Below are 13122 nucleotides of genomic sequence, written 5' to 3' on the forward strand. Positions count from 1 at the left end.
ATTTCTGTTCAGCAACAGTCTACCTTCGTGGGAGCCACTTTCATTGATTTTTTTTCCCCTCCGTGACAGAACCCTCAGAAGCAGAGTCTGAGAAAGGGGCTCCCCCTCCCCCAGAGGCCACAGAGGCCCGCAAGTCACCCCTTGAAGATCAGCAGTCAATGAAGGAAGATACTGCTGGTTTCCTGTGCTGGAAGAAAGGCTGCAACCAGGTCTTCAAGTCCTCCAACGCCCTCCAGATGCACTTCAATGAGGTCCATAACAAGAGGCCGCAGCTGCCCGTCTCAGACCGCCACGTCTACAAGTACCGCTGCAACCAGTGCAGCCTGGCCTTCAAGACCGTGGAGAAGCTGCAGCTGCACTCGCAGTACCACGTCATCCGGGCGGCCACCATGTGCTGCCTCTGCCAGCGCAGCTTCAGGACCCTGCAGGCCCTGAAGAAGCACCTGGAGACCAGTCACCTGGAGCTGAGTGAAGCTGATATCCAGCAGCTGTACGGAGGCTTGCTGATGAATGGAGACCTGATGGTCATGGGTGACCCAACACTTGGAGAGGATCATGTTGCTCTGGGTGAAGATGATAAGGAAGGAGAGGAGAGTGACCCTGAGGAGAAGCAAAGCCCAACTGGAAGTGACTCGGGGTCAGTCCAAGAAGATTCTGGATCAGAACCTAAGCGTGCCCTGCCATTCAGAAAAGGCCCCAACTTTACCATGGAGAAGTTTCTGGATCCATCCCGTCCTTTTAAATGTACAGTATGTAAAGAGTCTTTTACACAGAAGAATATCCTTCTGGTCCACTATAACTCTGTCTCGCACTTGCACAAGGTCAAGCGAGCTCTGCAGGAGTCCTCCACTGGTCAGCCTGAATCTACCAGCAGTCCAGATAACAAACCCTTCAAGTGTAGCACTTGCAATGTGGCATACAGCCAGAGCTCCACACTGGAGATTCACATGCGCTCTGTCCTCCATCAGACCAAAGCCCGCGCAGCCAAACTTGAAGCAGCAGGTGGCAGCAGTAGCTCCGTCACTGCTGTTGGTGGAAATGGAGGGGGTCCGTCAGTTAGCACTTCTGCTCCCAGTCCCAACCCTGCCAGTAACTCAACAACTGCCACAAGCAACAACAGCTCTTCCTCTGGGGTTCAGACTGTTTCGAGCCTTCTGGGAAGTGGACACATGAACCAGTCTCATAGCATTGAAAGCTTGGGAAATTCTTCAGTATCCTGTCACCCTCCTCCATCAGAAAACCATGATGTGAAGAAGAAGAAATTTGCAGATATGCTGTCTTCAAGGGGACAGCAGCAGCAGCTGCAGCAACAGCAACAGCAGCAACTGGCTCAGGCCCAAGCTCAGGCCCAGGCTCAGCTCCAGCAAGAGCTGCAACAGCAGGCTGCCATTCTCCAGTCTCAGCTTTTCAACCCAGCACTTCTTCAGCACTTCCCCATGACAACAGAAGCTCTTCTCCCACTGCAGCAGCAACAGTTGCTCTTTCCTTTCTATATACCTGGAGCAGAATTCCAGCTGAACCCAGAGATTAACCTGAACAGCTCTGCACTTAGTCTAGCCGGTGCCACCACCTCCTCCCTGTTGGATGACCTGAAGAATTCTGCCCAACAGGCCCAGCAGAGCTGTCTGCAGCAGCAGCTAATGCACCATCATCTCCAACAGCAGCACCAGCAGCAGGCTCACTCACAGGCTCAGGGGCAGATGGCTTTGCTCCAGCAGAATGCATCTCTTCAGCATCAGGCAGAAAAAAAGCCTAAACCTGCTCCTCAGGGTGAGAAGGACAGAGACGGGCTGAGGGACAAAGACATGAGTGAGAAATCGGAAGAACATGTCTCCAAAGATCCCTTGGACAATATGAAATATAAAGACAAGAAAGATCAACAGCAGGCTGCAGTGGGAGGAAACCATGACCCTGGGTTTCCTCCACCTAGAATTGCCTCAGATGCTCGTGGAAATGCAACAAAGGCCCTCTTGGAGAACTTTGGGTTTGAATTAGTGATTCAGTACAATGAAAACAAACAGAAAGTGCAGAAGAAAATGTCAGGGATTGGACCAGCGGGGTCAGGTGGTCAAGCTGGAATCAGTAGAGTTGTGGATCCCATTGAGGGACTTGAAAAGCTGGAGTGTGAGGCCTGTGGCAAGCTATTCTCAAATATATTGATTCTAAAGAGTCATCAAGAGCATATCCACCAGGCCTTCTTCCCTTTCCGTTCCTTGGAGAGGTTTGCTAAAGAGTACAGGGAGCAGTATGACAAGCTGTATCCTCTGAGGCCCCAGACACCTGAAACTGCTCCTCCACCTCCACCACCACCACCACCGCCTCCACCACCACCCCCACCTCAGCGAGCTCCAACGCCAAATATTCCTGTCTCTGCTCCATCACTTACACCTCCAGCTGTTCCTACTCCTCAGCCTTCTGTGCCCATGACTCAGATTCCCATGCCAATGGACCTACCTCTCTTTTCACCACTTATGATGCAGCCCATGTCTCTCCAGTCTTTGCCCTCTCAGATGCCTGCACAGCTGCCCACTGTGGAGTCTGGCCTGGCCACTGATCTGGCCCACCTCTACCAGCATCAGCTCACCCCAGCTATGCTGCAGCAGCAGCAGCAGAACAAGAGGCCACGAACACGCATTACAGATGACCAGCTAAGAGTCCTGCGGCAGTACTTTGATATCAACAACTCCCCAAATGAGGAACAGATCAAAGAGATGGCCGACAAGTCAGGCCTGCCACAGAAAGTTATTAAGCACTGGTTCCGCAACACCCTTTTCAAAGAGCGCCAGCGCAATAAAGATTCACCGTACAACTTCAACAACCCACCTATCACTACTCTGGAGGATACCAAAGTAGATTCTAAGCCACCATCCCCTGAGCCCCAGAGACAAGAGTGTTATGGGAGCAAGAGATCCTCAAGGACGAGGTTCACTGATTACCAGCTGAGGGTGCTTCAAGATTTCTTTGATGCTAATGCCTACCCTAAAGATGATGAGTTCGAACAGCTCTCAAACCTGCTGAGTTTGCCCACTCGAGTTATTGTGGTGTGGTTCCAAAATGCCCGTCAGAAAGCACGCAAGAATTATGAGAACCAGGGTGATGGAAGCAAGGATGGTGAGAGGCGAGAGCTGTCCAATGACCGGTATATCCGTACCACAAATCTGAACTACCAGTGCAAAAAGTGCAGCCTTGTCTTTCAGCGCATTTTTGATCTCATTAAGCACCAAAAGAAGCTGTGTTACAAAGATGAAGATGAGGAAGGGCAATATGACAGTCAAAATGAAGACTCTATGGATTATTCACATGAATACTATACCCTATCAGGGTCATCCTGTCACACACCTATGCCCTCATCCTCTAGCCTTTGCCCCCTCCCCCCATCCAACTCAGTTTTCTCTCACATGGCATCCTCTGAAAAAGAAGAGGCCTCAATTGCAAATGCCTCAAACCCTTTTGATGATAAGCCTAAACACTTGACTGAAACATCCTCTGAGTCGAGGGAGAATCTTGTGTCTGTCAAACAAGAAAGCCCACAGCAGCCACAAACCGAAACGCAGAGGGAACAGAAGACTCCACGGGAGGACAAGGCGCAGGTAGCTCCAAAGACCACAAAGCTTTCCTCTCCCTCCCCCTCCCAGCAGCAGCAGTGTGGTCCCTCTGTGTCCCGGGCCAGCCCGGGTCCTTCGCAGAGCTCTCATATGGCACTGAACCCACTTCTGACATCTACCCCGCAGCAGCAACAACAGCAGCTTGCCCAGCAAATGATCCCATACCAGTGTGACCAGTGCAAGCTTGGCTTCCCCTCATTCGAGCACTGGCAGGAGCACCAGCAGCTTCACTTCCTCACAGTGCAAAACCAGTTCATTCATCCCCAGTTCCTGGACCGCTCCATGGACATGCCCTTCATGTTGTTTGATCCTGGCAACCCTCTGCTGGCCAGTCAGCTTATTTCTGGAGGTATGCCACAAATACCCAGCAGCTCTGCAACTTCTCCTTCAACACCTACTTCCACCATGAACTCCCTGAAGAGGAAACTGGAGGAAAAAGCAGGCACCAGTCCTGGTGAAAATGACAGCACAAACAGTGGGGAGGAGCCACAGCGGGACAAGCGGCTCAGGACAACCATCACGCCTGAGCAGCTTGAGATTCTCTATCAGAAATATCTTCTTGACTCCAACCCCACCCGTAAGATGCTCGATCACATTGCTCATGAGGTGGGCCTCAAGAAGAGAGTGGTGCAGGTGTGGTTTCAGAACACCAGGGCCAGGGAGAGAAAAGGACAGTTCAGAGCTGTAGGACCTGCTCAGGCACACCGACGCTGCCCATTTTGTCGCGCTCTCTTCAAGGCAAAGACAGCCCTTGAGGCCCACATTCGGTCACGCCACTGGCATGAAGCTAAGCGTGCTGGCTATAATCTGTCCAGCATGCTTCCAGATCAGGAGGGCATGCAACTGAAGATGGAACCTCTGGATATTTCCAGCTATTCACACCTCGGCCCATCTAACAGTGATGGACATTGTTCCTCTCTGTCACCAGTGAGCAAAAGCATGGATCTGTCTCCCAGGGCTCTGTTCAGTCCAACATCCATCAAGGTTGAAGGGATGGAGGACTTTGAAAGCCCAACTATGTCCTCAGTCAATCTGAGTTTTGACCAGAACAAACTAGACAACGATGACTGTTCCTCTGTGAACACAGCTATCACTGATACCACCACTGGTGATGAGGCTAATGCTGACAATGACAGTGCAGATGCAAAGCACAGTCACAACAGTGGTGATTTTCTCTCAAAATCTGGGGTTACAGCCCCCTCTCTTGAGAATGATGACCAAATGTCATCAGGGCTGGTGAGCCCTGCAACAAGTTATTATGCCAAGGACTTTGAAAATGAAACCATGGTGGACTACAGTGAGACCTCAAGTTTGGCAGATCCTTGTTCACCAAGCCCTGGAGCTTCTGGGAGCAGGAGCACAGATGCCGGGGACCGCCCAGGCCAAAAGCGCTTCCGTACCCAGATGACTAATCTACAGCTGAAAGTGCTCAAGTCTTGTTTCAATGACTACAGGACTCCCACCATGTTAGAATGTGAGGTACTCGGCAATGACATTGGACTTCCAAAGAGAGTTGTCCAGGTGTGGTTCCAGAATGCTCGTGCCAAGGAGAAGAAAGCCAAGCTGAGCATGGCAAAGCACTTTGGCATCAACCAGACATCATACGAGGGACCCAAAACGGAATGCACTTTGTGTGGCGTCAAGTACAGCGCCAGACTTTCAGTGCGAGACCACATCTTCTCCCAGCAGCATATAGCCAAGGTGAAGGACACCATTGGGAGCCAACTGGACAAGGAGAAAGAATACTTTGACCCGGCCACAGTACGCCAGCTAATGGCTCAGCAGGAAATGGATCGAATTAAGAAAGCTAATGAGGTCCTAGGAATAGGACAGCAGCAAGCCATGCAGCAACAAGGGATGTTTGACAGCCCTGCCCTGCAGGCTCTATCTTCGGCCTACCCCACTCTGCAGGGGATTTCCCCTGTCCTCCTGCCAGGGGTTGGCAGTCCCTCTTTACCAGGGTTCTCTTCATCAAACACAGGTATGTCATCATTGGTGTCACTGCATGTTACATCCATTAAGTTGTTCATATTTGGTGCAGCATTTTAGGTATATATATATATATATATATAAATTTAGAACTTATTTCAGGTAGCAGATAATAAACAAATGCTTGTTCCTGAAAACATAAAAAAAATGCAGATAGAAGGATAAAAATAAATAATATAATTAATAGCATTTGTAAGTAACACAGCGATTTATATCCCTCCTCCTTTTGTCTTCTAGCTTTAACACCTCCAAAACCTCCAAACCTCCTGAACATGCCTGGTGCCAGCGTCCCTTCACCAAGTCTCCCTACATCTGGATTACCCAACAAACCTCCCTCCTCTTCCTCCTTGGCCTCATCCAGCCCAGCCCAGGCTAGCACCTCCACCACCCATTCTACCCCCACCACCACCTCCACCTCTGTGGCCACGCAGCAAGGCCCAAGGCCTGAACCCCCCAAAGAGCGTGATGCTGAGAGGTCCAGGGAAAAGGACAAGCCCAAGGAGAAGACCGAGAAGCCCTCCACACCGTCCTCAACAGGGGGCACCCCAGCACCCTCCACCTCTGCCGCCAGCGCTAAGAAAGAGAAGCCCGATACTGCTGTTCCTGCCACCTCCATGCCAACACCTGGTATGGAGTATGTTGTGGATCCAGCGCAGCTCCAGGCCCTGCAGGCTGCCCTAGCGTCAGACCCCACAGCTCTGCTTACCAGTCAGTTCTTACCCTATTTCATGCCTGGCTTTTCACCATACTATGCGCCACAGATACCCGGGGCTCTCCAAGGTGGCTACTTGCAGCCAATGTATGGCATGGAAAGCTTGTTCCCATATAACCCAGCTTTGTCGCAGGCTCTGATGGGGCTGTCCCCAGGGTCCTTGCTCCAGCATTACCAGCAATATCAGCAGAGTCTGCAAGAGGCACTACAGCAGCAGCAGCGGCAGCTTCAGCAGCAGCAAAAACAGCAGCAGCAGCTTCAGCAGCTCCAGCAACCCAAAGTTAGCCAAACTCCTGTTCCCCCCCGAACCCCAGGGACCCCAGACCGCAAAGAATCTGCCAAAGATCCAGCAAAAGCTGAAGAGCAGAAAGGCACTCCCTCCTGTGAGACCTCTTCCTCCTCCTCCTCCTCCTCCCACAAGAACCTACCCTCTGAGCAGCACGAGATAGACAGCAAAGGCGTGGACAACCTTTTTGACCAGTACATCGTCCCCAAGGTGCAGTACCGGCTGGCGTGCCGCAAATGTCAAGCTGTCTTTATAAATGAAGAGGCAGCCGTCAGCCACCTGAAATCGATCTGCTTTTTTGGTCAGTCTGTGGCAAATCTGCAAGAGATGTTGCTTCGGGTCCCCAGCGGTGGGAGCGCAGGGGAAGGCAGCCTGTATGACTGCCTAGCCTGCAACGCTACGCTGGACGGGGACAAAGCGCTAAGTCAACACCTGGAGTCGGCCTTGCACAAACACAGAACAATCAAGCGATCAGCCAGAAATGCCAAAGAGCACGCTTCTAGTTTATTACCTCACTCTTCAGCCTGCTTCCCCGATCCTAACACCGCATCTACCTCGCAGTCTGCCACTCTCCCAAACAACAGCCCCCCTCCTCCGCCAATGTCATCAGCCACCATGCCGTCCTCCTCTGTCTCTTCATCCTCGTGCTCCTCTTCCTCCATGGCCACCTCCCCGCACACCACAGCTGCCGGCAAACCCTGGCCCCAGGCCCCTTTTTCCAGAGCTTCAGCTGGGAAGCCCAATGCCACTTCTCCTTCTACTTCTCCTTTTTTTCCTCCGGTATCCTCACCTTCAACGGTTACCTCAAGTTCATTGAGCACCTCAGGGGTTCAGACCTCGATACCAACAGACGTCTTTACCGACGAGTCTGACTCTGACAGCAGTCAGAAGTCAGCAGACAGGCTGAGCCGGCCAGCGGAGGAGCCGCAGCAGCCCAGCTGTCTCAAAGACAGTAGTAGTTGTAGTAGTAATCTCGCTAGTGTAGGAACGGACTCCATCCGATTGTAAAAGAGCTTTCAACGATGGACAATATTTAAAAAATACAAAAGACAAAAAAAAAATCAAAAACACAAGAAAACAAACAAAAAAAAAAGCAGCGATGTTAAAAATGTTTAAAATATACAAACCAATTTCCGAAGAAAAGATGTGTAAAGACTAACTGCAATTCCAAAGCTTGTAACCAAAAATTTAATGTTAGTGGATTGTTTTCCCATATCAACATGCTGGTTTTCGTTTATAACTCAATTATACAGTATATTGAAAAAATGATCACTGCAGTGAAGTTTTGGATATGGATAGAGGAAAGCTGTATAGCAATGGACTGCCTCAAATGTTGCTCAAATGGCCCCTGAACCCCTCCTCCAGAAGATGAATTAGCAACTTGTCCCTCATTTGTATAATTATTCCCAGTGAATAGCACAGTAACAAAAATCCAGTATGTACTGTATGGGAGAATAGTCTTACATTTACAGTTTTCTTGCTATCTAAGCGTTCAGATACCAATGGCTTGCTAAAATAAAAAAAATAATGTAATGTCTATTTTATTCTCAGGTCAACAGCTCACAACCTTTTTTCTGTCACAGAAATTCATTGTTTTATACTTTTTGTTCCTAACAGTAGAAAAAAACTGATTTTTTTAACTTAATTTTACAGGCAGAAAGTATTAAAAAGAGTAAATATTATAAAGGCATAGCTTTCTTGGGATTCAAAAAGGGTAGCTGATCTGCTGATTTTAAACATTTTAAATCGTTTTTATGGGGGAAAGTAGCACTCCCAAAGTACCAAGACACGGAGAGCATTGTTGTTGATGGGGCGGGGGGGAGGGGGAGGGGGGGAAGATTCTTTTAAGAAAAAACTTTCTGTATTTATGATAGATATGAACATTTTTGGTGTTAAGTAGATTGTTGCATTGGAAATGAATTTAAACAGTATGGTAGATTGAAAAAAATCTTTGTGTACATTTAGCTTTTGTATCGTCCAACTTAAAGGCGCTTCATTTGATGTTGTCTTGGTCATTCCGATAGACTAGATTAAGGAGCAGTAACTGACCTATTTTTTATTTCTGTTTTCTCCTGAATTTCTTGGCTTCCATTCACCCAACTGCCATTTAGTGATGTGGCAGAGATTTTATTTATTTTATTATTATTAATATTATTATTTTTTGTTTCATTTTTTAGTTGATGCTATACTGAGAAAACAAAAACATTCTGGGGTGATATGTTCAAGATATTTGATTATATTTGCTAACTTTGTGCACTTAACACTGTCTGATTCTTTCTCTCTGTCTGTCACTCTTTCTTTGTTTTTCTTTCCCCTGCATTTTGTAGATTTGGAAATAGTTACTACTCCTCTTGCACTACAAAGCAGATCCTCGGTTCTTCGTGTAGTGTGGCTGCAGTCTTTTCTGGTTCATTTTCAGTTTAACTTTTCATTGTCGTTGTCATAGATGAAAATGAAAAAAGAATAATAATAATGATTCTCACGCTTTAAAACAAAAAGAAAATCCAAAGACAAAACACTTTCACCATTGGTGCATAAGGATGAGAAAAGAGGTTTCTTTATACTTGAGAATTTGTTGCTGTTTGTTAAAGAAAAGAAAGTTTTAAAATAAAGGAGTATGCATCAGAGTTGCCGTTTTTGCTTCTTTGCAAGCAGACAGGTGGCTTTCTACGTAAAAAAACAAGAATACCAAAAACCAAAAAAGGGCCCTTGTCCTTGCATTGTGGAGTAGCACCATACAAGAGCCATTGCAGTCTGTAAGATAGAGGTTAAAAAGCTCTTTGTTTAACTTTTTCTGTCACACACAAGAATCTTTTTTTAAGAAAATGTATAAGGTCTGGTCTTTGAGGACATACGTTTTGCTGCTAATGTAGTTTTTGAAAATACCTAGATGCATGCTCATTTTGCTTTTGGCTAAGCTTTAACAAAAACAGAAACAATAAACCATTTTCCCCTCCCTCTGCTATAAGCTTTTTTTTTTCTTGTTGCAAAAACGGAACTTTGAAGACTGTGAATATACGTTCCAAAGGACAGTTTGGCTGACTTTATATTTTTCTTATTTTTTTGTTTTGAACAGACCAATGTTGAAAGCCAATGATCTATATTGTTTGTACAGAACAGTGCATTCCAAATACCACATTGGAGAGGGTTTTCTTTTTCTCCCAAAGCAAGGACTGTTTTTTTTTTTTTGTTTGTTTGTTTTTTGTTTTTTTTTGCAAGGTGACTGTAAGCTGTTGTGTAAATTTAGATTTCTGGGTTGCTAAACAAAATAACTCCACTTCCCTCATGTAGTTCTGGTGTGGAGAGTTGACGATAAGAGATTTCCTCCCGCTAGAAAAGGTTGTCTCTCGCTTTAAAAGTTATCATCAAGTAATAGTTGTCGCCAAAAAGTGTACGTAACGCAGATCTGGTACTGACGTCTTTTTCACTGGTATCATCATGCCTCTCAACTTCCAAAAAGCCTCTGAAAGTTTGCCATTTTGCAATTAAGCCGGACGTGGCAACCTCCTTTCCTGAGAATACATGAAGGGACTTGCCCCTAGGTGTCTTCTTAGTGTCAAGCCATTTTCAAGCACAATCTGGCGAAAAACTGATTTCTTTGGGATGTTTTCACTCTAAATCATTAAAATAAAGTATAAAGTTAAGTGTTTTTGTGGTTCAAAGTTCAGAGGCATTGTCCATGCCTTCATGTCCAAAGAGGCCCCTCGATATGTCTGTTTGCAGCTTAACTGGTCCTGCTCATTGAGAACCCCAAACCCCCAAGAACAAAGAAAGATAAATCTGGTCCTTTACACAAAAACCAGTTTGTGAACATTATGAGTAACTGCTTTTGGCCACTAATGTACAGAATTCACATCTTGGGTGTGTCAAAAGTTTTAGGTGCTTGCTGAACAATACAATGTGGTATTGACACTAAAGCACTGCAGATAAATTTGGACTAGTTTGTTCTGCAGGCTTGCCACTCCTCTAAAATACTTTTTTTTTCTCGAGCATATTGTTCATTCAGTTATTTTTAAAAAATTCTAATGTTGTATAGTTTGTTCTTCAATGCGTTTTATTTTGTCATAGACATTATTATTTTCATATAACTATTTGTGTGTTATTTTGGTTCTGTATATTACTTTTTCTCATATAAATTAACATTTAACACTAGCTTTAAATTTGAATTGCTGTCTTTTTTTTTTTCTTTTTTTAACTTTATAGTATGACCTGGCCACTTTATGGTGTGATATTGTTATATTTGTGTTTTTTGACACTGTTTGAACTCTTGTTTCCAAAGTGTATTATGTTTTGGGCTCTCATGTAGACATCTTCACAGGTGAGCTCCTCATAGCAGATTCTGCCTGCATGGACTTTGTGTATATGCTTGTATGTGTGTGAGCGTGTGTGCGCGCATGTGTGCACACATGCACACACTTGTGTTTCAATTAAGAGCCAGCATCAGCTTTTGTTTTTTATTTTATTTTATTCTTTACTTTCATTTACACACCAAAAGTACTGAACCACGAAGCTGGGTTTAAAAAGTAGATTTAAAATGTTGAATTTTAAAAGAAATGAGGTGGTTGATATAAAGCACTGAGCAGCTTTTATTTTAATTAAATATTTTAATGTGGCCAAAGCTTTTCGCAGTTGAACGCAGAAAGGAAAATTTAAGGTGGTGCCCCTCATAAGTGTATATTTTATTGTGGCACAACACACAAGACGACAACTGAAATACTTTTGAAAGAAGCTTCGACTCACGTTGGCTTACTTGATCTTGATTTTCACGGACATTTTACAAAGAAAAGACAAGGTATTGCTGTAGAGGTCATCTTCTTGCCCACTGTGAAAATAAACATGTATACAGATATAGATATATTTAAAAACAAGACATCAGCTTTTTTGTTTTGAAAAAAAAAAATTAAAGATGAAAAAGAACTCTGGGAAATTTTTTGGAGAGATCACCTTGAGGTGAACGAGGCTATTTTGTTGGTGGGTTTACCAAAACCGGGCATGGGAGCGAAAAGCAGCTTATGCCAGCTCCGATATCAAGTCATTGTTTTACCACAGACCGCTCTGAGATGGGAACAGACTCTTGAACCAGTGGAGATGGGAAATGGAAAGATGTTGAAAAGCTGAACTCTAGTGTCTGGAGCTGCCACTTTTCTCTTTGGTTCTGCTTCGGATTGCATCTATGATTGATGTGTCCTGCGCTCCGTACAGGACTTGCAGTAATGCTCCCTTTTTCCTGTCTGTGTTGTTGCTTCGTGTTTCATTTTCTCTTGCTTCTCTCACCGATTGACAAACAGCACCCTCCAATCAGACGGAAGCTTGCCAGCTCTGTTCTTGAGTTAACCAATCTCATCGCGCCATCAAAAAAAAAAAAGAAAAGAAAAACTGGTTCAGAATGAGACGAGGAGGGTTTCCTTGGCTGTCATTCCTAAAGAGGCAGTTACAAAAAAAAAGCAAAGCAACCAAAATTAACTACCAAACTAACAACCAACCAAACAAAACATTAGCTCCAATTTCAAAGATGAACTGTTAACATGGAGCGTCCTGATCCTTTTGTGACTCCTGGTGCCACAATGGTTTTTTTAAATGCATTTTTTTCTGTTTCTCTTTGTTTACTTGATTTATTCCTCCTTAGAGCTGCACAAGGACAGCTCTGTGGCTCCAGTCAGCCCACCTGAGGGTAGAAAATAACAGCCTTGCAATGTACAAATAAGAGCGAGTAAAACCAAAAATGTTGTTCTTGATGTCTTTTCTATACTGTAGTCTTGTTAGCTTTTTTGTTACTGTAATTATATGATGAAGATTTCCAAACTGTACCAAAATACATGGAGACTAACATACAAAAACCACATGGAACTTCAGACTTTTAAAGAGAAACTTTTGTCACAAAAAACCTTGTTGTCCTAGTTAAGTTGATTGTAGATGGTAATTGAATATACTCCTTTGAAAATATTTCATCAAGTATGTTTCTTGCTCATTGTGATACATTAAAAAAGTATGAGCAAAATGCTTTGGTGCCTGTGCTCATTTTATTTATTTTATTTATTGCAGGATGTGTGTGAATGATATATTCCCACTGTGTGCAAGCACAGAGCTATTAAGCAGCTGTTTTTTTTTTTGGGGTGGGGGGGGGTGGTGGGGTGGGGGGGGGTTATCGAGTGTTGAAAAGCATATCCTGAAAAACAGGTAGGGGTATTAATAGAGAGAATATTAAGTGTTTTTAAGATGTTTGACCTTCCCTTCCCAGCAAAACCTCCTTATTCAGCATTTTGGCTAACAAAAAACAGTAGAGTAACAGTGTCTACAAGGTTCAGGTAAGGTCTCAATAACACTGGCTTGATGAATACTCACCATTTTAAATCTTTTTTGGTGTCTTGGAGGGGGGAACTCACTTCATTAGAAATTTGCCTTCAGTGTGTTCACAGATATTACCCAAAACAACATATTTCACAGAGCAAATGGAATATAACGATCCTATTTCTTGCTAAGTAGATTTATGGTAATGAATGTATAAAATGTATTTCTTTTGTCTCTTTAAT

At 44.9% G+C, this 13122-nt stretch overlaps 1 protein-coding gene across 5 annotated transcripts in view; it reads left to right on the forward strand.

Annotated features, from left to right (window-relative positions):
* The window catches only part of zfhx3b (zinc finger homeobox 3b), a 394727-nt gene extending 382135 nt beyond the window's left edge, over nt 1-12592 (forward strand). For all 5 annotated transcript variants that reach the window (XM_064312994.1, XM_064312990.1, XM_064312991.1 and 2 more), the window contains 2 exons: nt 70-5586; nt 5832-12592. In XM_064312994.1, the coding sequence (XP_064169064.1) occupies nt 70-5586; nt 5832-7600 (7286 nt within the window). In that variant the 3' untranslated portion in view covers nt 7601-12592. The remainder of the gene's footprint in view (nt 1-69; nt 5587-5831) is intronic.
* The last annotated feature ends 530 nt before the right edge of the window (nt 12593-13122 follow it).

This window comes from Anguilla rostrata, chromosome 16 (assembly GCF_018555375.3).
Source record: "Anguilla rostrata isolate EN2019 chromosome 16, ASM1855537v3, whole genome shotgun sequence".
Lineage (NCBI taxonomy): Eukaryota > Metazoa > Chordata > Actinopteri > Anguilliformes > Anguillidae > Anguilla > Anguilla rostrata.